This window comes from Hoplias malabaricus, chromosome 5 (assembly GCF_029633855.1).
Source record: "Hoplias malabaricus isolate fHopMal1 chromosome 5, fHopMal1.hap1, whole genome shotgun sequence".
Taxonomy (NCBI): domain Eukaryota; kingdom Metazoa; phylum Chordata; class Actinopteri; order Characiformes; family Erythrinidae; genus Hoplias; species Hoplias malabaricus.
The window spans coordinates 895,001-920,000 of record NC_089804.1 but is presented as its reverse complement, the minus strand read 5'-3'; the positions used below and the strand labels follow the sequence as shown (position 1 = coordinate 920,000).

At 48.9% G+C, this 25,000-nt stretch overlaps 3 protein-coding genes across 5 annotated transcripts in view; 2 read left to right on the top strand and 1 right to left on the bottom strand.

Moving 5' to 3' along the window:
• Nucleotides 1-17,224, bottom strand: part of actl6b (actin-like 6B) — a 20,681-nt gene extending 3,457 nt beyond the window's left edge. Inside the window, exons 1-10 of one of the 3 annotated variants that reach the window (XM_066671496.1) lie at nt 17,076-17,224; nt 11,658-11,734; nt 8,922-9,087; nt 8,657-8,757; nt 8,414-8,511; nt 7,333-7,427; nt 5,094-5,200; nt 4,824-4,913; nt 4,679-4,740; nt 730-844 (exon numbers count right to left, since the gene is read on the bottom strand). In XM_066671496.1, the coding sequence (XP_066527593.1) occupies nt 730-844; nt 4,679-4,740; nt 4,824-4,913; nt 5,094-5,200; nt 7,333-7,427; nt 8,414-8,511; nt 8,657-8,757; nt 8,922-9,087; nt 11,658-11,734; nt 17,076-17,100 (936 nt within the window). In that variant the 5' untranslated portion in view covers nt 17,101-17,224. Of the gene's footprint in view, nt 1-729; nt 845-4,678; nt 4,741-4,823; nt 4,914-5,093; nt 7,259-7,332; nt 7,428-8,413; nt 8,512-8,656; nt 8,758-8,921; nt 9,088-11,657; nt 11,735-17,075 lie in introns of those variants that run through there. The other 2 variants (XM_066671495.1, XM_066671494.1) reach the window with 2 other exon arrangements.
• A 640-nt stretch (nt 17,225-17,864) lies between these two features.
• On the top strand, nt 17,865-20,656 carry LOC136696361 (NLR family CARD domain-containing protein 3-like). The gene is made up of 3 exons (XM_066670709.1): nt 17,865-17,963; nt 18,714-18,773; nt 19,055-20,656. The coding sequence occupies exons 1-3, from the start codon at nt 17,865-17,867 to the stop codon at nt 20,654-20,656; spliced, it is 1,761 nt and encodes a 586-aa protein (XP_066526806.1).
• Nucleotides 20,657-22,084: 1,428 nt separating this feature from the next.
• The window catches only part of si:ch73-375g18.1 (kinesin-like protein KIF1C), a 69,729-nt gene continuing 66,813 nt past the window's right edge, over nt 22,085-25,000 (top strand). Inside the window, exon 1 of the mRNA XM_066671481.1 lies at nt 22,085-22,217. The gene's annotated coding sequence lies outside the window, so the exon portion shown is untranslated. The remainder of the gene's footprint in view (nt 22,218-25,000) is intronic.

The window sequence follows — 25,000 nt, the reverse complement described above, 5'->3', positions numbered from 1 at the left end:
CCGTCCCTCGTCCAGTCCAAGTCTCTCAGAGACAGCTCTGATTCACCTCCACAGACCGTCCCTCATCCAGTCCAAGTCTCTCAGAGATGGCCAGTTCTGATTCACCTCCACAGACCGTCCCTCGTCCAGTCCCAGTCTCTCAGAGACAGCTCTGATTCACCTCCACAGACCGTCCCTCGTCCAGTCCCAGTCTCTCAGAGATGGCCAGTTCTGATTCACCTCCACAGACCGTCCCTCGTCCAGTCCCAGTCTCTCAGAGATGGCCAGTTCTGATTCACCTCCACAGACCGTCCCTCGTCCAGTCCCAGTCTCTCAGAGATGGCCAGTTCTGATTCACCTCCACAGACCGTCCCTCGTCCAGTCCCAGTCTCTCAGAGATGGCCAGTTCTGATTCACCTCCACAGACCGTCCCTTGTCCAGTCCAAGTCTCTCAGAGACAGCTCTGATTCACCTCCACAGACCGTCCCTCGTCCAGTCCTCGTCTCTCAGAGATGGTCAGCTCTGATTCACCTCCACAGACTGTGCCTTGTTCAGTCCTTGTCTCTCAAAGACAGCTCTGATTCATCTCCGCAGACTGTCCCTCGTCCAGCCCTCGTCTCTCAGAGACAGTCAGCTCTCTCAGAGACAGTCAGTCCACTTTCCCTTTACACACTTCACTGTCCCCTCTGTGAAAGAGAGTGAGAGAAAGAGAGAGAGAGAGAGAGACAGAGGGAGGGAAAGAGTTTTTACCTTGACGTTGGACGGGTCAAACAGACCCTCTGGGATCCGCAGCCTCTCAGCTCCATAATCAGCGTTAAACCCACTGGGCATTTCATAGTGCACAGTGGGCATCTGAGCAGCAACCCTACACACACACACACACACACACACACGCACACACACACACAAGTTCAAGTTCAAGTTCAAGTTCAAGAAGTTTATTGTCATTTCAGCAGTATATAGTGTTTACAGTACACAGTGAAACGAAATAGCGTTCCTCCAGGACCAAGGTGCTACATAAGACAATACACAACATTAAAGTGCGACTAGTGTAAAGCTAGTGCAACATGAAACAGTGCACACGCATTAAAGTGCAAAGGACATAGAACACAAATACAATACACAACATTAAAGTGCAACTAGTACAATCTAGTGCAACATAAACCAGTGCATACACATTAAAGTGCAGAAGATATGGCTAAGAAAAATACAAAACAATGTCCCTACAGTACAATACAATACAATGTAATACAAGACAAGGCAAAAACCATAAGTACGGAGGGGATGAGGGAGAGAGACACTGCAATTTAAAGTGTATTTGTGCTGTAAACGGTAACTGGATGTAAACATGATGTAAACCGGATATGTGAAAACATTTACAGTCCAACAGACCAGTGTTTGTGTGAAGTGTGTGTGTGTGTGTGTGTGTGTGTGTGCTTCTTTCAGTCCAGTCTTAGTCTCTAGGTGTTCAGGAGTCTGATAGCATGTGGGAAGAAGCTGTTACGGAGTCTGGATGTGAGGGCTCGAATGCTTCGATACCTTTTTCCAGACGGCAGTAGGTTGAAGAGTGTGTGTGAAGGGTGTGTGTGATCTCCCACAATGCTGAGTGCTTTGCGAGTGCAGCGAGTGGTGTAGATGTCTGTAATGGAGGGAAGAGACACACCGATAATCTTCTCAGCTGTCCTCACGATCCGCTGGAGGGACTTGCGATCTGCCACAGTGCAGTTCCCAAACCAGACAGAGATGCAGCTGGTCATGATGCTCTCGATGACTCCTCTGTAGAAAGTGGTGAGAATTGGAGGGGGGAGATGAACCTTCTTCAGCCTTCGCAGGAAGTAGAGGCGTTGCTGGGCTTTCTTTTTGATGTTACTGGTGTTAGTGGACCAAGTGAGATCATCCGCTAGGTGAACACCAAGGAATTTGGTATTCCTGACAATCTCCACAGCAGAGTTGTCGATGTTCAGCGGCGAGTGCTCACCCCTTGTTTTTCTGAAGTCTACAACCATCTCTTTGGTTTTGTCCACGTTCAGAGACAGGTTGTTCACTTCACACCAGTCAGTTAGCCGCTGCACCTCCTCTCTGTATGCTGACTCGTCGTTCTTACTGATGAGACCCACCACAGTCGTGTCATCAGCGAACTTGATGATATGATTTGAGCTGTGCATCGCTGCACAGTCATGGGTCAGCAATGTGAACAGCAGTGGACTGAGCACGCAGCCCTGGGGGGCTCCAGTGTTCAGTGTGATGGTGCTGGAGGTGTTCCTACCGATCCGGACTGACTGAGGTCTCCCAGTCAGGAAGTCCAGGATCCAGTTGCAGAGAGAAGTGTTGAGGCCCAGTATATTCAGCTTCCCGATCAGATGCTGAGGAATGATGGTGTTGAATGCTGAGCTGAAGTCTATGAACAGCATTCGGGCATATGTGTCTTTCTTGTCCAAGTGGGTGAGTGCCAGGTGCAGCGTGGTGGATATGGCATCGTCCGTTGAACGGTTAGGACGATACGCGAACTGTAGAGGGTCCAGTGTGGGGGGAAGTAGGGTTTTGATGTGCCTCATGACGAGCCTCTCGAAGCACTTTGTGATGACCGGTGTGAGTGCAACGGGACGATAGTCATTGAGGCAGGACACAGAAGAATTCTTAGGCACCGGGATGATGGTGGTGTTCTTGAAGCATGTTGGAACAACGGCGCTGCTAAGAGAGATATTGAAGATATCAGTGAAGACATCAGCAAGCTGGGCTGCACATTCTCTGAGCACTCTGCCAGGAATGTTGTCTGGTCCAGCAGCTTTCCGCGGGTCAACTCTGCATAGAGTTTTCCTCACGTCGGCTACAGTAAAAGACAGCACCTGGTCGCTGGGAGAAGGGGTGGACTTTCTCGCCGTTACATTGTTCTGTGCCTCAAACCGTGCGTAGAAATGGTTCAGCACGTCTGGTAGGGAAGCATCTCCGTCACAAACAGGTGGTGTAGTCTTGTAGCTGGTGATGCTTTGGATGCCCTGCCACATGCGCCGAGTGTCTCTACTGCTCTGGAAGTGGCTGTGGATGATCTGGCCGTGTGCACGCTTTGCCTCTCTGATAGCTCTGGAGAGTTTGGCCCTCGCTGTTCTCAGGGCCGCCTTATCGCCTGATTTGAAAGCAACGTCTCTAGCCTTCAGCAGCACACGCACCTCTGCATTCATCCACGGCTTCTGGTTGGAGCGGATGGTGATGGTCTTGGAGATGGTCACATCATCGATGCACTTCTCTATGTAGCTGGTCACTGATGATGCGTACTCCTCCAGGTTGATTTTGTCGCTGTAAGTTGCAGCCTCTCTGAACATGTCCCAGTCAGTGCACTCGAAACAGTCCTGCAGAGTAGAGATTGCTTCTGATGGCCAGATTTTCACCTCTTTCAGGATAGGTTTCGATCGCCTGATGATGGGTCTGTATGCAGGAATTAGCATAACAGACATGTGATCTGAGTGTCCGAGGTGGGGGCGGGGCTCTGCTCTGTACGCGTCTGGAACGTTTGTGTAAACAAGATCCAGCGTGTTCGCTCCTCTCGTAGCAAAGTTCACATACTGGTGGAATTTAGGGAACACTTTCTTGAGATTTGCATGATTAAAATCTCCAGCAACAATAAACAGACCATCCGGGTGTGTGTTTTGGAAGTCGCTTATGGCTTCGTATAATTCCCACAGCGCTTGTTTTGTATTTGAATCGGGAGGGATATAGGTTGCGATTAAGTAAACAACGGAGAATTCTCGAGGTAAATAAAAAGGTCTACATCTCACAGCCACAAACTCCACTAACGGTGAACAATAAGCAGAGACTAGCACAGAATTCTTACACCATTCAGTGTTAATATAGACACATAAACCACCACCGCGAGTCTTACCGCATAGCGCTGGGTCTCTGTCGGCTCGAAATGCGGCTAGCCCATCTAGCTGAATGGCGGCGTCGGGAATACTGTCGCTGAGCCATGTCTCCGTAAAAACAAAAACACAGCAGTCTCTGTATTCTCTCCGTGTAGTTCGCTGAAGTTTGATATAGTCCAGTTTATTATCCAGCGAGCAGACATTGGAGAGAAAGAGAGAAGGGATAGCTTGCCGGCTCGGGTTAGCTCTTAGCCTAGCACGGATCCCCCCTCGCTTGCCGCGCTTCTGTCTCCTCTCACACCGCTTGCGTCGTCTCCTTCCCCGGCCGCCGGCATCAGGAAACGTCGAGGCTTCAGGGCTAGGCCTCCGAAGCAAGCGGAGGTTCCGCAGCGTCTCCTGGAGGTCATCGCTGATACTGTAAATTTCCTGTTTGCGATATTGAAGCAGTGTCTGGCGGTGATATATACGTACTGCAGGTGTTCCTGCGTCCATATATTATAAATAAAATGAAAAAAAAAACGTTTTTTAAACAAACAAAAAACCCGCTTGGTTCCGGAGCGGCCGCTGCACACGTGTTGACGCGCGCGCCGCCAGCTCAGAATCACACGCACACACATACACACACACAAACAAAACTCCCTTAAATTGTGCTTAGTGCCCCAGGTTGTTTTTAGGATGTTCCCAAGTTGTTTGTATGAGTTTCAAAATGGGAGTCGTCGCCATATGTCACACACTCTACACCTGTGTATTTCTGTGTTGGTGTGTGTGTAAAGAGTACAGTGTGCTTAGGTGTGTGTGTGTGTGTGTGGGTGTGGGTGGGTGTGTGCGTGTGTGAGGCTTACTGTTCATCATATGGTGAATCTGACACTTGGAGCACTGATGCCTGGAAATCCTGAATTACCTCCTGAGAGAGAGAGAGAGAGAGAGAATCATGGGTGTGTATGAGGAGTGTGTGTAAATGTGAAGGGGTGAGGACTAAACTCTTACATTACACATGTAAGTGTGCCAGGACTTTGTGACAGTGGGAAGTTTGTCTTTCTTCGTCCAAACTGGAGGAGCTCCCTCTCTCACAGGTTCCTGAAGAAGAGAGAGAGAGAGAGAGAGAGAGAGAGAGAGAGAGAGAGAGAGAGAGAGAGAGAGAACACATTCCACTGTTCCAGAGCCCAACGTGGGGGGCTGTACACCCCTCCGCAAGGCTCCTGGCATTGGGCCTTGTGACTAGTGACCTCTGGGTGCAACTCAGAGCAGGGGATGTACCTTGGAGGAGATCATATATGGAGGGATGATGTCGATACTCATCTCCTGGAACATCTCTCGGCATTGCATTGTAATGAAGTCTCCAGCCAGTGGAGATTTCACTATACCTGAACAGAGGTGAACACAGGTGAACACAGGTAAACACACATCTCCACCTGAACACAGGTGAACACAGGTAAATGCATATATCCACCTGAACACAGGTAAACACACATCTCCACCTGAACACAGGTGAGCACAGGTAAACACACATCTCCACCTGTACACAGGTGAACACACATCTCCACCTGAACACAGGTGAACACAGGTAAACACACATCTCCACCTGAACACAGGTGAGCACAGGTAAACACACATCTCCACCTGAACACAGGTAAACACACATCTGCTCCTGAACACAGGTGAGCACAGGTAAATACACATCTCCACCTGAACACAGGTGAACACACATCTCCACCTGAACACAGGTGAACACAGGTAAACACACATCTCCACCTGAACACAGGTGAGCACAGGTAAACACACATCTCCACCTGAACACAGGTAAACACACATCTGCTCCTGAACACAGGTGAGCACAGGTAAACACACATCTCCACCTGAACACAGGTGAACACAGGTAAACACACATCTCCACCTGAACACAGGTGAGCACAGGTAAACACACATCTCCACCTGAACACAGGTAAACACACATCTGCTCCTGAACACAGGTGAGCACAGGTAAATACACATCTCCACCTGAACACAGGTGAACACACATCTCCACCTGAACACAGGTGAACACAGGTAAACACACATCTCCACCTGAACACAAGTGAACACAGGTGAACACACATCTCCACCTGAACACAGGTGAACACAGGTGAACACAGGTAAACGCACATCTCCACCTGAACACAGGTGAACACAGGTAAACTCACATCTCCACCTGACCACAGGTGAACACACATCTGCACCTGAATACAGGTGAACACAGGTGAACACACATCCCCACCTGAACACAGGTGGACACAGGTGAAAACACATCTCCACCTGAACGCAGGTGAACACAGGTGAACACAGGTGAACACACATCTCCACCTGAATGCAGGTGAACACAGGTAAACACAAATCTCCACCTGAACACAGGTGAGCACAGGTAAACACACATCTCCACCTGAACACAGGTGAACACACATCTTCACCCGAACACAGGTGAACACAGGTAAACACACATCTCCACCTGAACAGAGGTGAACACAGGTAAACACACATCTCCACCTGAACACAGGTGAACACATGTAAAAGCACATCTCCACCTGAACACAGGTAAACACACATCTCCACCTGAACGCAGGTGAACACACATCTCCACCTGAACGCAGGTGAACACAGGTGAACACACATCTCCACCTGAACGCAGGTGAACACAGGTAAACACACATCTCCACCTGAACACAGGTGAACACAGGTAAAAACAAATCTCCACCTGAACACAGGTGAGCACAGGTAAACACACATCTCCACCTGAACACAGTTGAACATAGGTGAAAACAGATCTACCCCTGAACGCAGATGAACACAGTTGAACACACATCACCACCTGAATGCAGGTGAACACAGGTGAACACACATCTACACCTGAACACCGGTGAACACAGGTAAACACAAATCTCCACCTGAACACAGGTGAGCACAGGTAAACACACATCTCCACCTGAACACAGGTGAACACACATCTCCACCTGAACACAGGTAAATACACATCTCCACCTGAACACAGGTGAACACAGGTAAACACACATCTCCACCTAAATACAGGTGAACACAGATAAATGAACATCTCCTCATGAACACTAGTGAACACACATCTCCACCTGAACACAGGTACACACAGGCGAATAAACACCTCCACCTGAACACAGGTAAACACAAATCTCCACCTGAACACAGGTGAGCACAGGTAAACACACATCTCCACCTAAACACAGGTGAACACAGATAAATGCACATCTCCTTCTGAACACAAGTGAACACACCTCACCTGAACACAGGTGAACACAGGTGAACACACACCTCCACCTGAACACAGGTGAACACAGGTAAACACACATCTCCACCTGAACACAGGTGAACGCACATCTCCACCTGAACACAGGTAAACACACATCTCCACCTGAACAGAGGTAAACACACAATTGAAGAAGTGTTGATTATATTACTGGTGGGATGTCGAGTACTGAACAGAGCTCATTACCTTGCTGCAGGACATACCCATCATGCACTGGGATAGCGGTGGTGTGTGTCGCTCCACTGTCCAGAACCAGCCCAGTGGCTCGTCCATTTGCAAACCTGCAGCCAATGTTAAGGCTTTACATCACGTGATGAACATGTTCTTTCTCTGGAATCAGACTGACTGCTCCTTTAATTCTGGTGGATGTAGCTGGGCCTCATGATGGGCCGGTCTGGAACAGGGTCTGACCTGTCTGTGAGGATGTAGTACAGGGTCTGACCTGTGTGTGAGGATGTAGTACTGGGTCTGACCTGTCTGGGTGGGTGTAGAACAGGGTCTGACCTGTCTGGGAGGGTGTAGTACAGGGTCTGACCTGTCTGGGCGGGTGTAGTACAGGGTCTGATCTGTCTGTGAGGGTGTAGTACAGGGTCTGATCTGTCTGTGAGGGTGTAGAACAGGGTCTGATCTGTCTGTGAGGATGTAGTACAGGGTCTGACCTGTCTGTGAGGGTGTAGTACAGGGTCTGACCTGTCTGTGAGGGTGTAGTACAGGGTCTGATCTGTCTGTGAGGGTGTAGTACAGGGTCTGATCTGTCTGTGAGGGTGTAGTACAGGGTCTGATCTGTCTGTGAGGGTGTAGTACAGGGTCTGATCTGTCTGTGAGGGTGTAGAACAGGGTCTGATCTGTCTGTGAGGGTGTAGTACAGGGTCTGACCTGTCTGTGAGGGTGTAGTACAGGGTCTGACCTGTCTGTGAGGGTGTAGTACAGGGTCTGATCTGTCTGTGAGGGTGTAGTACAGGTTCTGATCTGTCTGTGAGGGTGTAGTACAGGGTCTGACCTGTCTGTGAGGGTGTAGTACAGGGTCTGACCTGTCTGTGAGGGTGTAGTACAGGGTCTGACCTGTCTGTGAGGGTGTAGTACAGGGTCTGATCTGTCTGTGAGGGTGTAGTACAGGGTCTGACCTGTCTGTGAGGGTGTAGTACAGGGCCTGGGCAGGAGGAGGTTTGTAAACAGTGGCCACATTTCTATCTGAAGTAAGCCTTGCTTAACCTTACTGCTGATTGGACCCCACATGACATGTCTCTGTGTGTGTGTGTGTGGATACGCAGTCAGAACTGCAGTTTTACAAAGAAAAAATGCAGGAATGTTGTAATGTTCAAACATCAGCTCGGTCAGCTTCTCCCTCTTAGCCCGTGAGTTCCACTGTTAAACACACACACACACACACACACACACACACACACACACATACACACACACACACACACACACACACACACAGAGATGGTGTTTAGCGAGTGGTGTTTAGCGAGTGGAGACGAAGTGAGGACTGTGTGTGGAGTCTCACCGGAGCCTCAGACATGAGCACTGGATGAAGACTGGGCTCTGATTTGATGTGTTTAGTGTAAATATGATCTACGATCTTCTGGAAGGCTTCCCAGTCTTCAACTGCACACACACACACACACACACACACACACGCACACACATTAAGAGACAGAAACACACACTGCAGTCAAATGATTGAGAGTCCTGAGTACTCCCCCCCCCCCCATTAATATGTCTATATTCACAATTTTTAGTGTGTGTGTGTGTGTGTGTGTGTGTTGTACTCATGCTGTTCTTCAGTGGTGATATCAGCTCCACTGCAGCTCGTGGGACATGAAGTGCCGTGGTGTCCAGGTAGAAACTCCGCCCACTGTTGTTCCCTTGCTCTGCCCCCATCTCCGTGTGCCCCTCCTCTTCCATGTGCACTCCCAAGGAGGTGGGGAAATCAGCCTGGGGGGCAGAGCATGCCATGTGTAAATAAAATAGTGAACAAATCATGCATCGTTTACTTTCAGAAAAGTTGGGATGTGATGTAAAGTTTAAAAATAAAAGAGAACGCAGTGATGTGCCAATCATTTAAGTTTAGTTTAGTTTATTGAAAGATAATTGCACATTTTAAATTTGTGATGGGCTGTGATGGTGGGGGGGTGTTAGAGCACAGGGCGAGGGGGGCTGTGATGGTGGGGGGTGTTAGAGCACAGGGCGAGGGGGGCCGTGATGGTGGTGCATTAGTGGACAGGGCGAGGGGGGCTGTGATGGTGGGGGGGTGTTAGGGCACAGGGCGAGGGGGGCTGTGATGGTGGGGGGGTGTTAGTGCACAGGGCGAGGGGGGCTGTGATGGTGGTGCATTAGTGCACAGGGTGAAGGGGGCTGTCATGGTGGTGCATTAGTGGACAGGGCCAGGGGGGCTGTGATGGTGGGGGGGTGTTAGTGCACAGGGCGAGGGGGGCTGTGATGGTGGTTCATTAGTGCACAGGGTGAAGGGGGCTGTCATGGTGGGGGGGGTGTTAGTGCACAGGGCGAGGGGGGCTGTGATGGTGGTACATTAGTGGACAGGGCGAGGGGGGCTGTGATGGTGGGGGGGGTGTTAGTGCACAGGACGAGGGGGGCTGTGATTGTGGGGGGGTGTTAGTGCACAGGGCGAGGGAAGCTGTGATGGTGGGGGGGGTGTTAGTGCACAGGGCGAGGGGGGCTGTGATGGTGGGGGGGGTGTTAGTGCACAGGGCGAGGGGGGCTGTGATGGTGGGGGGGGGTGTTAGTGCACAGGGCGAGGGGGACTGTTATGGTGGTGCATTAGTGCACAGGGCGAGGGGGGCTGTGATGGTGGGGGGGGTGTTAGTGCACAGGGCGAGGGGGGCTGTGATGGTGGGGGGGGTGTTAGTGCACAGGGCGAGGGGGACTGTTATGGTGGTGCATTAGTGCACAGGGTGAGGGGGACTGTGATGGTGGTGCATTAGTGCACAGGGCAAGGGGGGCTGTGATGGTGGGGAGGTGTTAGTGCACAGGGCGAGGGGGGCTGTGATGGTGGGGGGGTGTTAGTGCACAGGGCGAGGGGGGCTGTGATGGTGGGGGGGGTGTTAGTGCACAGGGCGAGGGGGGCTGTGATTGTGGGGGGGGTGTTAGTGCACAGGGCGAGGGGGGCTGTGATGGTGGGGGGGTGTTAGTGCACAGGGCGAGGGGGGCTGTGATGGTGGGGGGGGTGTTAGTGCACAGGGTGAGGGGGGCTGTGATGGTGGGGGGGTGTTAGTGCACAGGGCGAGGGGGGCTGTGATGGTGGGGGGGTGTTAGTGCACAGGGCGAGGGGGGCTGTGATGGTGGGGGGATGTTAGTGCACAGGGCAAGGGGAGCTGTGATGGTGGGGGGGGTGTTAGTGCACAGGGCAAGGGGAGCTGTGATGGTGGGGGGGTGTTAGTGCACAGGGCGAGGGGGGCTGTGATGGTGGGGAGGTGTTAGTGCACAGGGCGAGGGGGGCCGTGATGGTGGGGGGGTGTTAGTGCACAGGGCGAGGGGGCTGTGATGGTGGGGGGGTGTTAGTGCACAGGGCGAGGGGGGCTGTGATGGTGGTGCATTAGTGCACAGCGCGAGGGGGGCTGTGATGGTGGTGCATTAGTGCACAGGGTGAAGGGGGCTGTCATGGTGGGGGGGTGTTAGTGCACAGGGCAAGGGGGGCTGTGATGGTGGTGCATTGGTGCACAGGGCGAGGGGGGCTGTGATGATGGGGGGGTGTTAGTGCACAGGGCGTGGGGGGCTGTGATGGTGGTGCATTAGTGCACAGGGCGAGGGGGGCTGTGATGGTGGTGCATTAGTGCACAGGGCGAGGGGGGCTGTGATGGTGGGGGTGTGTTATTGCAGAGTACGAGGGGGGCTTTGATGGTGTGTGGGGGGGTGTTAGTGCACAGGGCGCGAGGGGCTGTGATGGTGCGTGGGGGTTCTTAGTGCACAGGGCGAGGGGGACTGTGATGGTGTGTGGGGGTGTGTTAGTGCACAGGGCGAGGGGGGCAGTGATGGTGCGTGGGGGGATGTTAGTGCACAGGGCGAGGGGGGCTGTGATGGTGTGTGGGGGGGTGTTAGTGCACAGGGCGAGGGGGGCAGTGATGGTGCGTGGGGGGATGTTAGTGCACAGGGCGAGGGGGGCAGTGATGGTGCGTGGGGGGATGTTAGTGCACAGGGCGAGGGGGGCTGTGATGGTGTGTGGGGGGGTGTTAGTGCACAGGGCGCGAGGGGCTGTGATGGTGCGTGGGGGTTCTTAGTGCACAGGGCGAAGGGGACTGTGATGGTGTGTGGGGGTGTGTTAGTGCACAGGGCAGGGGGACTGTCACATCTGTGAGGGCACCATGAATGCTGAAAGATCTACAGGGTTTGGAGCTACACAATGCCTGAGAGATGAATGGATGAACTGATGAGCAGATGTATGAATGAAAACAGGCAAAGATGAATGAAAGAACGGAAGAATGGATTAATGAACGGGTAGATCGATGTGTGGAGTGACAAATGGATGGACGGATAGATGAATGGTGTACCTTAGGGCAGTCTTCTCCGGCGTATCCTGCTCTGGTCGAGAAAGAACCAACATCAAACACCAATGCCCCAACCTCATCTGAGAGAGAGAGAGAGAGAGAGAGAGAGAGAAAGAGAGAGAGAGAGAGTGAAAGTTATAGTGATGATTGAGATACGGTGATGAAGGAGATACAGTGATGATGGAGATATGGTGATGATGGAGATACGGTGATGAAGGAGATACAGTGATGAAGGAAATACGGTGATGAAGGAAATACAGTGATGATGGAGATACAGTGATGATGGAGATACAGTGATGAAGGAGATACAGTGATGATGGAGATATAGTGATGATGGAGATAAGGTGATGATGGAGATACAGTGATGATGAAGATCAGGTGATGGTGGAGATAAGGTGATGATGGCGATACAGTGATGATGGAGATACAGTGATGAAGGAGATACAGTGGTGAAGGAGATACGGTGATGAAGGAGATACAGTGATGAAGGAGATACAGTGATGATGGAGATACGGTGATGAAGGAGATACAGTGATGAAGGAGATACGGTGATGATGGAGATGGAGATACAGTGAAGATGGAGATACGGTGATGAAGGAGATACAGTGATGATGGAGATACAGTGATGATGGAGGTACAGTGATGAAGGAGATATAGTGATGATGGAGATACAGTGATGAAGGAGATACGGTGATGAAGGAGATACAGTGATGATGGAGATACGGTGATGAAGGAGATACAGTGATGAAGGAGATACGGTGATGATGGAGATACAGTGATGAAGGAGATAAGGTGATGATGGAGATACAGTGATGAAGGAGAAAAGGTGATGATGGTGATATGGTGATGATGGAGATACAGTGATGAAGGAGATACAGTGATAATGGAGATACGATTATGATGGAAATAAGGTGATGAAGGAGATACAGTGATGATGGAGATACGGTGATGATGGAGATACTGTGATGATGAAGATACAGTGATGATGGAGATACGGTGATGATGGAGATACAGTAATGATGGAGATAAGGTGATGATGGAGATACAGTGATGAAGGAGATACAGTGATAATGGAGATATGGTGATGAAGGAGATACGGTGATGAAGGAGATACAATGATGATGGAGATACAATGATGATGGAGATACAGTGATGAAGGAGATACAGTGATGAAGGGGATACAGTGATAATGGAGATACAGTGATGAAGGGGATACAGTGATAATGGAGATACGGTGATGAAGGAGATACAGTGATGATGGAGATACAGTGATGAAGGAGATAAAGTGATGATGGAGATAAAGTGATGATGGAGATAAAGTGATGATGGAAATACAGTGATGATGGAAATACAGTGATGATGGACATACAGTGATGATGGAGATACAGTGATGATGGAGATACAGTGATGATGGAGATACAGTGATGAAGGAGATACAGTGATGAAGGAGATACAGTGATGAAGGAGATAGAGTGATGATGGAGATAGAGTGATGATGGAGATACGGTGATTGTCACGCAGGGGACGTGAGGAGTAGATTTACGGGAGGCGGACACACTTGCTACAACACAGATAGTTTAATAATGAAGAGATAACAGAACGAAACAAACTTGAATAGAACCACGAGATAACATTAACGAGCAGGAAACAAAACTACAAGACTGGGGCGTGAAACAGGCAGGAGACAGAACGAGGCACAAGAAACGAGAAAACAAGCTAGAGAAACAAACGCTACAAAATACAAACAAACTAGAGGGTCATGAAAGGAATAAGAGAGCGAACGAGGAACGAGAAACCAGAAACAAACAACAACGGAAACAAACAAACAAAAACAAACAAATGAACAAAATGACCGATACCAGGAAGTGAGGGAAGAGGGCTTAAATGATAGCACAAACTAGACACACCTGACACGAATAACGAGGAAAAATAAGGCGGGACAAAGGCGGAGAATGAACATAAACAAAACCATGTGCGGAGATAGGAAAACAAACAAGAAAGTGCCAGGATGTGACAGACGCCCCCCCCAAGACGCGCAACTCCCGGAGCGCGAAAAACGAGACTCTCCAGGAGCTGGCGCAGGTGGGGGCCAGAAGAACCAAAAACAGGAAACCAAAAGATTCAAGACAAGATAGGAAATGGAGATGGGAACAAGGGACTAGATTTAAACGGACAATGGACAGAACTAGAAAGAAGAGACGGGAAACGAGAGAAGACAGGAGACAAAGCAGGAGACAACACACGTGACTGGACCTTTGGCTGAACACTGAACGGGGACTGAGACAAAACAGGAGCAGATACACGTGATGGGACTGGGAACTGGACATGGGTCTGGACAGAGGGTTTAACTGTAGACTGGACAGGACTAAAAGGGACTTGGACATGAGACTGGACAGAACTAACAGGGGACTGGACTTGAGGCAAGGGAACTGGGACAGGACTAAGCAGGGGAACAGGGACCATAATCTTAACAGGGACTGACACGAGCACAGTGATAGGGACTGGAAGTGAAAGAAAAGCAGACACAGATACAGGAACAAGGACAGAGACAGGAACCAGAACAGGGACAGATACAGGAACAAAAACAACATGTGGGTGCCCAGGGCTGGCAAATGTCCGAGGAAATGTCTGAGGTACCAGCCTGGGCACAGTTCTGGGGGTCGACCCCGAAGTCCTTTTGGCCGTCCTAACGTTATGACTGGGAGCGGCCGTACCCATAGTCTCGGAGGCAGAAAGGGCCGTAGCCACAGTCTCAGGGGCAGAAACGGCCGTAGCCAAAGTCTCAGGCTCAAAAGCGGCCGAAGCCAAAGTTACAGGAGTAGGAGTGGCTGAGGGAACCGTACTCATGGAGACAGGAGGCCCTGCGACGACGTCCACGGAGGCAGGCGGAACTGCGACGACGTCCACGGAGGCAGGCGGAACTGCGACGACGTCCACGGAGGCAGGTGGAACTGCGACGACGTCCACGGAGGTAGGCGGAACTGCGACGACGTCCACGGAGGCAGGCGGAACTGCGACGTCGTCCACGGAGGCAGGCGGAACAGCGACGACGTCCACGGAGGCAGAAGGATCTGCGACGTCGTCCATGGAGACAGAGGGATCTGCGACGTCGTCCACGGAGACAGTGGAGCCTGCAGTGACGTCCACGAAGGCAGGGGAACCTGCGACGACGTCCACGGAGGCAGGGGAACCTGCGACGACGTCCACGGAAACAGAAGAGGCGGGCGTCGCTCTTACGAAGACAGGAGAGGCGGACGCGGCCTTCAAGGAGAGCTCCAGGCGTGCCATGAGGCCTGTAAGCTTCTCCTGGAGGTCAGGAGTGAGCGCAGAGCGGTGCTTAGGAACTGGGGGCCTAGCGACGACGTCCATGGAAACAGTGGAATCTGCGACGTCGTCCATGGAGACAGGCGCGGCCGGAGGCGCCGGTCTGAGGAAGACAGGCGCGGCCGTAGGCGTTGCGCTCAAGGAGACAGGCGCGGCCGTAGGCGCTGCGTTCAAGGAGACAGGCGCGGCCGTAGGCGCTGCGCTCAAGGAGACAGGCGCGGCCGTAGGCGCTGCGCTCAAGGAGACAGGCGCGGCCGTAGGCGCTGCTCTCAAGGAGACAGACGCGGCCGTAGGCACCGCGCTCAGGGAGACAGGCGCGGCCGTAGGCGTTGCGCTCAGGGAGACAGGCGCGGCCGTAGGCGTTGCGCTCAGGGAGACAGGCGCGGCCAGAGGTGCCGCGCGCACGAAGACAGGCACAGAGTAAAGTGATGACGGAGATACGGTGATGATGGAGATACGGTGATGAAGGAGATAAGGTGATGATGGAGATACGGTGATGAAGGAGATATGGTGATGAAGGAGATACGGTGATGATGGAGATAAGGTGATGAAGGAGATACAATGATGATGGAGATACAGTGATGAGGGAGATAAGGTGATGATGGAGATACAGTGATGAAGGAGATAAAGTGATGAAGTAGATACAGTGATGATGGAGATACAATGATGAAGGAGATACGGTGATGAAGGAGATACGGTGATGATGAAGATACGGTGATGATGAAGATACGGTGATGATGGAGATACGGTGATGAAGGAGATACATTGATGATGGAGATACGGTGATGAAGGAGATATGGTGATGAAGGAGATACGGTGATGATGAAGATACAGTGATGATGGAGATATGGTGATGAAGGAGATACAGTGATGATGGAGATACAGTGATGAGGGAGATAAGGTGATGATGGAGATACAGTGATGAAGGAGATGAAGTGATGAAGTAGATACAGTGATGATGGAGATACAATTTTGATGGAGATACAGTGATGATGGAGATACAATGATGAAGGAGATACGGTGATGAAGGAGATACGGTGATAATGGAGATACGGTGATGATGGAGATACAGTGATGATGGAGATACGGTGATGATGGAGATACAGTGATGATGGAGATACGGTGATGATGGAGATACAGTGATGAAGGAGATACAGTGATGATGGAGATACAGTGATGAGGGAGATAAGGTGATGATGGAGATACAGTGATGAAGGAGATAAAGTGATGAAGTAGATACAGTGATGATGGAGATACAATTTTGATGGAGATACAGTGATGATGGAGATACAATGATGAAGGAGATACGGTGATGAAGGAGATACGGTGATAATGGAGATACGGTGATGATGGAGATACAGTGATGATGGAGATACGGTGATGAAGGAGATACAGTGATGAAGGAGATACGGTGATGATGGAGATACAGTGATGATGGAGATACAATTTTGATGGAGATACAGTGATGATGGAGATACAGTGATGAAGGAGATACAGTGATAATGGAGATACGGTGATGATGGAGATATAGTGATGATGGAGATACAGTGATGAAGGAGATACAGTGATGATGGAGATACAGTGATGATGGAGATACGGTGATGATGGAGATACAGTGATGATGGAGATACAGTTTTGATGGAGATACAGTGATGATGGAGATACAGTGATGAAGGAGATACGGTGATGATGGAGATACAGTGATGATGGAGATACGGTGATGATGGAGATACGGTGATGATGGAGATACAGTGATGAAGGAGATACAGTGATGATGGAGATACAGTGATGAAGGAGATATGGTGATGATGGAGATACAGTGATGATGGAGATACAATGTTGATGGAGATACAGTGATGATGGAGATACAGTGATGAAGGAGATATGGTGATGATGGAGATACAGTGATGATGGAGATACGGTGATGATGGAGATCAGGTGATGATGGAGATACGGTGATGATGAAGATACAGTGATGATGGAGATACTGTGATGATGGAAATACGGTGATGATGGAGATAAGGTGATGATGGGCATGATGGAGATATGGTGATGATGGAGGTATGGTGATGATGAAGTACCTCTCTGTTTTATTACCTCCGCCGTAAACTCCTCCACTCATGTTCTTCTTACTCTCCCTCCAGCTTTCCTCCCTCTCTCAAGGATGCTGTGTTATCTGCAATAAAAGACAAGAAAAGGAAAATATCGCTCCTCTCTCCCCCTCTGCCTCCTCTCCTTCCTTCCCCACGAACTGCAGAGAGGGGAGAGAGAGAGAGAGAGAGAGAGAGAGAGAGAGAGAGAGAGAGAGAGAGAGAGAGAGGGGAGGGGTGTAACATGGCGTTCACCTCCTGTGTTTTGTTGAGTGAAAGGTTGTGAAATGCCGCCCCCTTCTGGACATAGATTTAAAAACTTCAGTAGCACTGCTGTGTCTGTGTGTTTTAGTTGAGATTAGTTGAGCTGAGTTTATTTAATCTAAATAATCCACAGTGTAAATTAAGCTCTGATTTAGACTCTGGACTAGTTCAGTGTAGAAGCCCTAGTCCCCTGCAGCGTGCAAACTACAGAGGGAGCCTAAGCCGTCTAAGCCATAAACTGTGTGAGTGGCCTACACTGTTGTGAGTGTTTTTACATGTGTCTTGGTGTGTCTGTGTCACTCACAATTACACTGCCACAACACTAGAGCTGAATCCCAAACACCTTCTTCTACACCATGCAGCAAACAGGAAACCCTCCCTGAGTGGGTGTGTCCAAACTTTTGACTGACACTGTATATTAAAATCACTTTATTGGCCACTGTGCTGCACGAAGAGGAATTTGTTCTCCACATTTAACCCCATCTGTGCAGTGAAACACACATTTACACAGACTAGTGAACACTAGGGGGCAATGGGCAGTGCCTGGAGCGGTGGGCGCAGAGTAGCTGGGGTAAGGTGCCTTGCTCAAGGGCACTTCAGTCAGGACCTGCCGGCCCTGGGGATTGAACTGGTAACCTTCCGGTCACACACCCAGTTCCCTCACTATATAAAACACACACACATACACACACACACACACACACACACACACACACACACCAGTCACTATGTTTTAGTGAATTGCTTTCCATAAAACACGGTGCCTTTATTCTGTCGATGAGTTATACCACAGGCATCTTCTTATTTTCATCTACAACTTGAAACAAGGGGCAGGTGGTGTCTCTTTCACACAACTCCAGGGTCCTGGGGTTGTGTGTTTGAGCCCCACTCTGTGTGACTGTCTGTGGGGTTACTCCAGGTGCTCCGGTTTCCTCACAAACACACAGTCTAAACACACACGTTGGTAGGGGGATTAGGGCCACAAAGGCCTTAGTGTGTGAGTGAATGTGTGAGTGTGTGTCACACTGTGAAGGACTGGCGTCCCCTCCAGGTTGTGTCCAGACCCACCTTGACCCTGAACTGGATAAGAGTTACAAATTATGAATAAATGAATGGCCCCCTCCAGGGTGTATTCCCGCCTTGCGCCCAATGATTCCAGGTAGGCTCTGGACCCACCGCGACCCTGAACTGGATAAGGGTTACAGACAATGAATGAATGGATGGAATAAATGAATGAATGAATGAATGAATGAATGAATGAACGAACTTGAGGCCGGTGTCAGTGTGAGTTCTCAAATCTATGTTTACTCTTCTGAGACCAAAGCTAGATGCATGTGCTTTGAAAAAAAGCAGTGATCAAACGCACTTGTTTTTCCTGCAGGTTCAGAAGAGTCCGGGTCTAATGCAGTTCAGGCTGGATGCCCTCCTGCTCCCACACAAAGTAACATCTTTAAATAACTCTCTGATTCTTTTAACAATTTATGTGACTTTTAAATTATTGCAGGTCTCAGTTAATGCACAGGTTTATATTAATCCTAGGCAAGTTAATGCTGGATAGAGTGTAGGCAATGAAATAGAAATAGAAGAGCATTAAAAAATATATTAGAATCTGCTTTTCTGCTTGATAAATAAACACAACTTTCTGCCAAACAGTGAAAATTTTTCAGTTTGTTCTTGCATCCATTTTTAGGTTTGATCACTGAATATGAATAAAATTTGAAGAGAGAACATTTAAGGATTAAAGAGGGTATTCCACAGAACAGAACATCATCTCTTCTGAATGAGATCTACACAGATCTGTACATCACAGAGGGAGGGAGTGGAGAGGTCAGTAATGAACATGAGGTCAGACAGATTGAGACAGTGTCCAGGAGACCAGCAGCACAGGAGAAACCCATCAAATGCAGCCAGCTCTTTAAAGATAAAGCCATCAGAACTGTGCTGACTAAAGGAGTGGCTGGAATTGGAAAAACAGTCTCTGTGCAGAAGTTCATTCTGGACTGGGCAGAAGGAAAAGAAAACCAGGACGTCCTCTTCATATTTCCACTTCCTTTCAGAGAGCTGAACCTGATGAAGGAGAAAAGGCTCAGTCTGATGGAGCTTCTTCATCAGTTTTTCCCCCAAATAAAAGAATTAACACCAGTAGACTGTGACTCTTCCAAAGTCCTGTTCATCTTTAACGGTCTGGATGAGTATCGACTTCCTCTGGACTTCAAGAAGAATGAGGGATTGTGGGATGTAGCACAGTCAGCCTCAGTGGATATGCTGCTGACAAACCTCATCAAGGGGAATCTGCGTCCCTCTGCTCTCCTCTGGATCACCTCTCGACCAGCAGCAGCCAATCAGATCCCTCCTGAGTGTGTCGCCCAGGTAACAGAGGTACGAGGGTTCAGTGACCCTCAGAAAGAGGAGTACTTCAGGAAGAGGATCAGTGACCAGAGCCTGGCCAATCAAATCATCTCCCACATCAAGTCCTCCAGAAGCCTCTACATCATGTGCCACATCCCAGTCTTCTGCTGGATCTCAGCCACGGTTCTAGAGGGAGTTTTGGGTGGAGCAGAGGGTGGAAAGACCCCCAAGACTCTGACTCAAATGTTCACACACTTCCTGATCTTTCAGATCAAACACAAGGAACAAAAGTACCAGGGAAAACAGGAGGTTGATCTTCAGAAAACTAGAGAGAGTGTCCTGACTCTGGGAAAACTGGCGTTCCAACAGCTGGAGAAAGGCAATCTGATCTTCTACGAGGACGACCTGAGAGAGTGTGGCATTGATGTCAGAGAAGTGTCAGTGTACTCAGGAGTCTGTACCCAGATCTTCAGACAGGAGTTTGAGCTGCACCTGGGGAAGGTGTTCAGCTTTGTCCACCTGAGTGTCCAGGAGTTTCTGGCTGCTTTATACGCATTCCTCTCCTTCATCAGCAGAGATGAACCAGAACAGAGTTCCACTGATCTCTCTGGGATCTTCAGAGCATCCACTATGTCAGAGTTCCTGAAGTGTGCAGTGGACAAGGCCTTACAGAGTGAGAATGGACACCTGGACCTTTTCCTCCGGTTCCTTCTGGGTCTCTCACTGGAGTCCAATCAGACTCTCTTACGAGGAATACTGACTCAGACAGGAATCAGATCTCACAGCACAGAGGAGACAGTGCAGTACATCAAGGAGAAGATCAGGGAGAACCCCTCTCCAGAGACGTCCATCAATCTGTTCCACTGTCTGAATGAACTGGGTGATCACTCTCTGGAGCAGGAAGTACAGGGATTCCTGAAGAGAAGAGACTACAGTCATCTTCATGTACTCAGTATGACTTATGCTCAGTGGTAGCTTTGGTGTTTGTGTTACTGAACTCAGAAGAAGATTTAGATGTGTTTACTTTGTGTAAATATGACAGATCAGAGGAATGCTTTCTGAAGATGCCCCCAGTGATCAAAGCATCCAGAAGGGTAGTGTGAGTATTTCCATCTAAAGCACTTTTTGTTTGTATAAAGTTACACTGAATGATACACTGGCACAAGGTTATTAACAAGTTCTATGTAGTTATTTTTGAATATGTGATGACGTAATCCTAATCTTTTTGTGAGGCTGTATAACTGTCATCTAACAGAGAAAAGCTGTGCAGCTCTGGTGCCAGTTCTCGGCTCAAACTCTTCCAGTCTTAGAGACCTGAACCTGACTAACAATGACCTGTTGCAGGATTTAGGAGTGCAGCAACTCTCTGTGGGATTATCATCCTGTAGAGTGAGATTATATTTACAAATACAGCATTTGTCAGATACACTTAAGCAGACTTTAGGTGCTATCTGTTCAAAGAGTGCTTCCTCAGGTACAGAGTAGAGACCAGAAATCACCCCAGGTAAGACTCTGCCAGTATCTGTGATGATAAACTGCCATTACTTTGTAACAACATGATTATCATTCATGATTTTCAGTTTTGATGCCTTTTTGATAAATCCTAGGCTTGTGTTTGATATTTCCCCTTTCTGTGGCTAACAAAGAAATCCTGATGTGTGCATCCTAGTGCATCGGTTACTTGAGTCTTGAATAGATAGAAAAGGGTTCATGAAAAACATGGTAATGTCACACTGGCCGTCTTTTCAGTTTTCTTTTGCTTGAATATGATTAGGATGTATTTTATGTGATAGACATCAAATAGATCATGCCAAATTTTGACTGGAAATGCTGCTGGACTGAGTTGTAACAGTCCACCGACCAAAACATCCAGCCGACAGCGTCCTGTGTCACTGATGAAGGACTAGAGGACGAGCGACACACACTGTGCAGCGACAGATGAGCTACCGTCTCTGACTCTACATCTACAAGGTGGACCAACGAGGGAGGAGTGTCTCACAGAGTGGACAGAGAGTGGACACAGGGTTTAAAAACTCCAGCAGCACTGCTGTTTCCGTGTGATTTAGCTGAGATTAGTTGAGCTGAGTTTATGTAATCTGAAGAATCTGCTGTGTAAATCTAAGCTCTAATTTAGACGGAGCAGTTCAGTGTAAAAGCCCTAGTTCCGTGCCCTACACAGTGCGCACTACAGAGGGAGCTCTGGGACGTGGTCGGGGGTTTTATTTTCTCTCTGTAGCCACTCCCGGTGTCCGGTTCCCTGTCTCCCCCCGCAGTCAGGGAGATTCCGCTCCTCAGCCCCCCGCCCCTCGTGCTGCGCCGCAGTGGTTCAGTCCTCCGCTGAGTTCACTCAGAGCGGACCGTACCAACGCGCTCCGCGGGGGTGGAGTTTGAGGGAAGCACTCAGTTCCAGCGGTCAGCAGCGCAGAGTTCGGCCATGGGGGAGATTTAACAACACACACACTCTCTCTCATCAACACACACATACCCTCATACACACACTGTCACAAACAGGCGGGCGGACTCCGGACAGGTCCAGGTGAGTACCGCTGTTTCAGAGAGAGAAAGAGAGAGAGAAGGACCAGGACAGCTACTGCTAACTGTTTAGCACTGAAGTTATAGACTCTGTATGGGAGGGGTCAGAGAGAGAGAGAGAGAGAGAGAGAGAGAGAGAGAGAGATAATATGTGTGTGTGTGTGAGAGAGAGAGGGATAGAGAGAAAAGAGAGGGAGAGAGAGAGTGATAGAAAGAACACAGACAGACAGAAAGAGAGAGAGAGAACAGAGAGAGAGAGAGAGAGAGATAAAGAGAACAGAGAGAGAGAGAGAGAGTATGTGTGTGTGAGAGAGAGGGACAGAGAGAAAAGAGAGGGAGAGAGAGTGATAGAGAGAATAGAGAGAGAGAGAGAGAGGGAGACAGAGACAGAGAGAGAGAGAGAGATAGTGGTACTGGGGGTGTTAGGTGTGGAATATTTCATTTGTGGTGTAAGACTCACCTCAGCTGCTCCTCATTAATAACTCATTAATAATATTTAATAATATTACATTAGAATATGTAAATTACTAGTTCATAAAAAACCTAGTGTGTGTTGAGTTTTTTTATGGTGTGTGTGCTGTAGTGTGTTATTCAGATGCAGTAAGTACACACACACACACACACGTATCACACATTTAGTTTGAAAGTGTATTATAATGAGTGTAGTAATATTTTGTGTACACACCCAACACACCCTACACAGTCTGCACTACACCGTATGTGTAGGTGTGTGTGTGTGTGTGTGTGTGTGTGTCTGTGAATGTGTTTTTATTAAGAACATTTAAACTGGGGGCTCGGGTGGGGTTAGAGATACCAACTGTGCTGCATCTGTGCCAACCCCCCCCATACACACACACACACACACATACACATATGGTGTCTTGCAGAGTGTGTAGGGTGTGTTGTGGTATTTGTGTGGTGTGGTTATAAAAATGTTCATAGCTGGTTGCTATGGTTAGGGTTTAAGTTAGAGTTAGTTGTTACCCATGTTTCTAGACAGTTGCTGTGGTATCCCAGGTAGTTGCTAAGGTTTTGCTAGGCTGTTGCTATGGTACCTATGAAGGTGGCTAAGGTATAGCAAGCCAGTAGCTGCAGTAGCGCTGTGGTGCACTAGGGGCCCAGGGAGCAAGTGGGGGTGGGATGTCTTGTTCAAGGTCCTCTCAGCTGTGGATGTTTAGGGAGGAGACTGTGCTGTTCCTTCACTCCCATTGCCCCCAAATTTCCTGCGGACTGTGGGGATCAAACAACGAACCATCTGCTCATAAGCCGACTTCTCGTACCATTAGGCCGTGGCTGGTGTTGCTATGGTAGAGGATTTGGTTGTTACGATGTTGCTAAGTGGTTGCTTAGGTGCTGCTGTTGTATATGTTTGGTATGTTAAACGTTGCTATGTAATTCCAAACTTGTTGCTATGGTATAGATATTAGTTGCTTAGGTGTTGCTATAATAAAGGTGTTGGTTGCTAAAATGTTGCTATTTGATCTCTTAAGGTGTTGCCAGGTTATAGTTGGTGGTTGCTTAGGTGTTGCTATGGTATTAGTTTTGTTTGCTGAAATGTTGCTATGCGATTTCTAATGTGTTATTATGAAAAAGGTGTTAGTTGCTAAAGTGTTGATATGGTATATGTTTGTTTGCTGAAGTGTTGGTATTTGGTTGCTAAATGTTGGTATGTTATAGTCTGTGTTTGCTAAGGTGTTGCTATGGTATTAGTTTTTTTTGATGAAATGTTGCCATGTGTTTGCTGAAGTGTTGCTCTGTGGTTGCTAAGGTGTTGCTATTGTATGGGTTTTGTTTGCTAAAGTATTACTATGTTGTTATTAAAATTATTAAGAGGTTATAATTGCTATGGTATAGATTTTTTTGCTGAAGTGTTGCTATGTATATATTACAGAGAGAACAGTGGAGAACAGAGAACAGTGGAGTACAGAGAAAACAGTGGAGAACAGAGAACAGTAGAGTACAGAGAGAACAGTGGAGAACAGAGAACAGTGGAGTACAGAGAAAACAGTGGAGAACAGAGAACAGTAGAGTACAGAGAGAACAGTGGAGAACAGAGAACAGTGGAGTACAGAGAGAACAGTGGAGAACTGAGAATAGTGGAGACCAGAAAACAGCGGAGAACTGAGAACAGTGGAGTACAAAGAGAACAGTGGAGTACAGAGAGCACAGTGGAGAACAGAGAACAGTGGAGTACAGAGAGAACAGTGGAGAACAGAGAACAGTGGAGTACAGAGAGAACAGTGGAGAACAGAGAACAGTGGAGTAGAGAACAGTGGAGAACAGAGAACAGTGGGGTACATGGAGTACAGAGAGAACAGCAGAGAAAAGTGAGAACAGCAGAGAATAGTGAGAACAGTGGAGAACTGTGGAGAACAGAGAGAACAGCGGAGAACAGAGAACAGTGGAGAACAGAGAACAGTGGAGTACAGAGAGAACAGTGGAGAACGGAGAACAGTGGAGTACAGAGAACAGTGGAGTACAGAGAGAACAGTGGGGAACAGAGGAGAACAGAGAAAAGTGGGGAACAATGGAGAACAGAGAACCGCAGAGTACATGGAGAATAGTGGAGAACAGAGAACAGTGAAGTACATGGAGAACAGTGGAGAACAGAGAACAATGGAGAACAGAGAGAACAGTGGAGAACAGAACTGTGGGGAACAGAGGAGAACAGAGAACAGTGGAGAACAGAGAACAGCAGAGTGCATGGAGAACAGTGGAGAACAGAGAACAGTGGAGTACATGGAGAACAGTGGAGAACAGAGAACAATGGAGAACAGAGAGAACAGT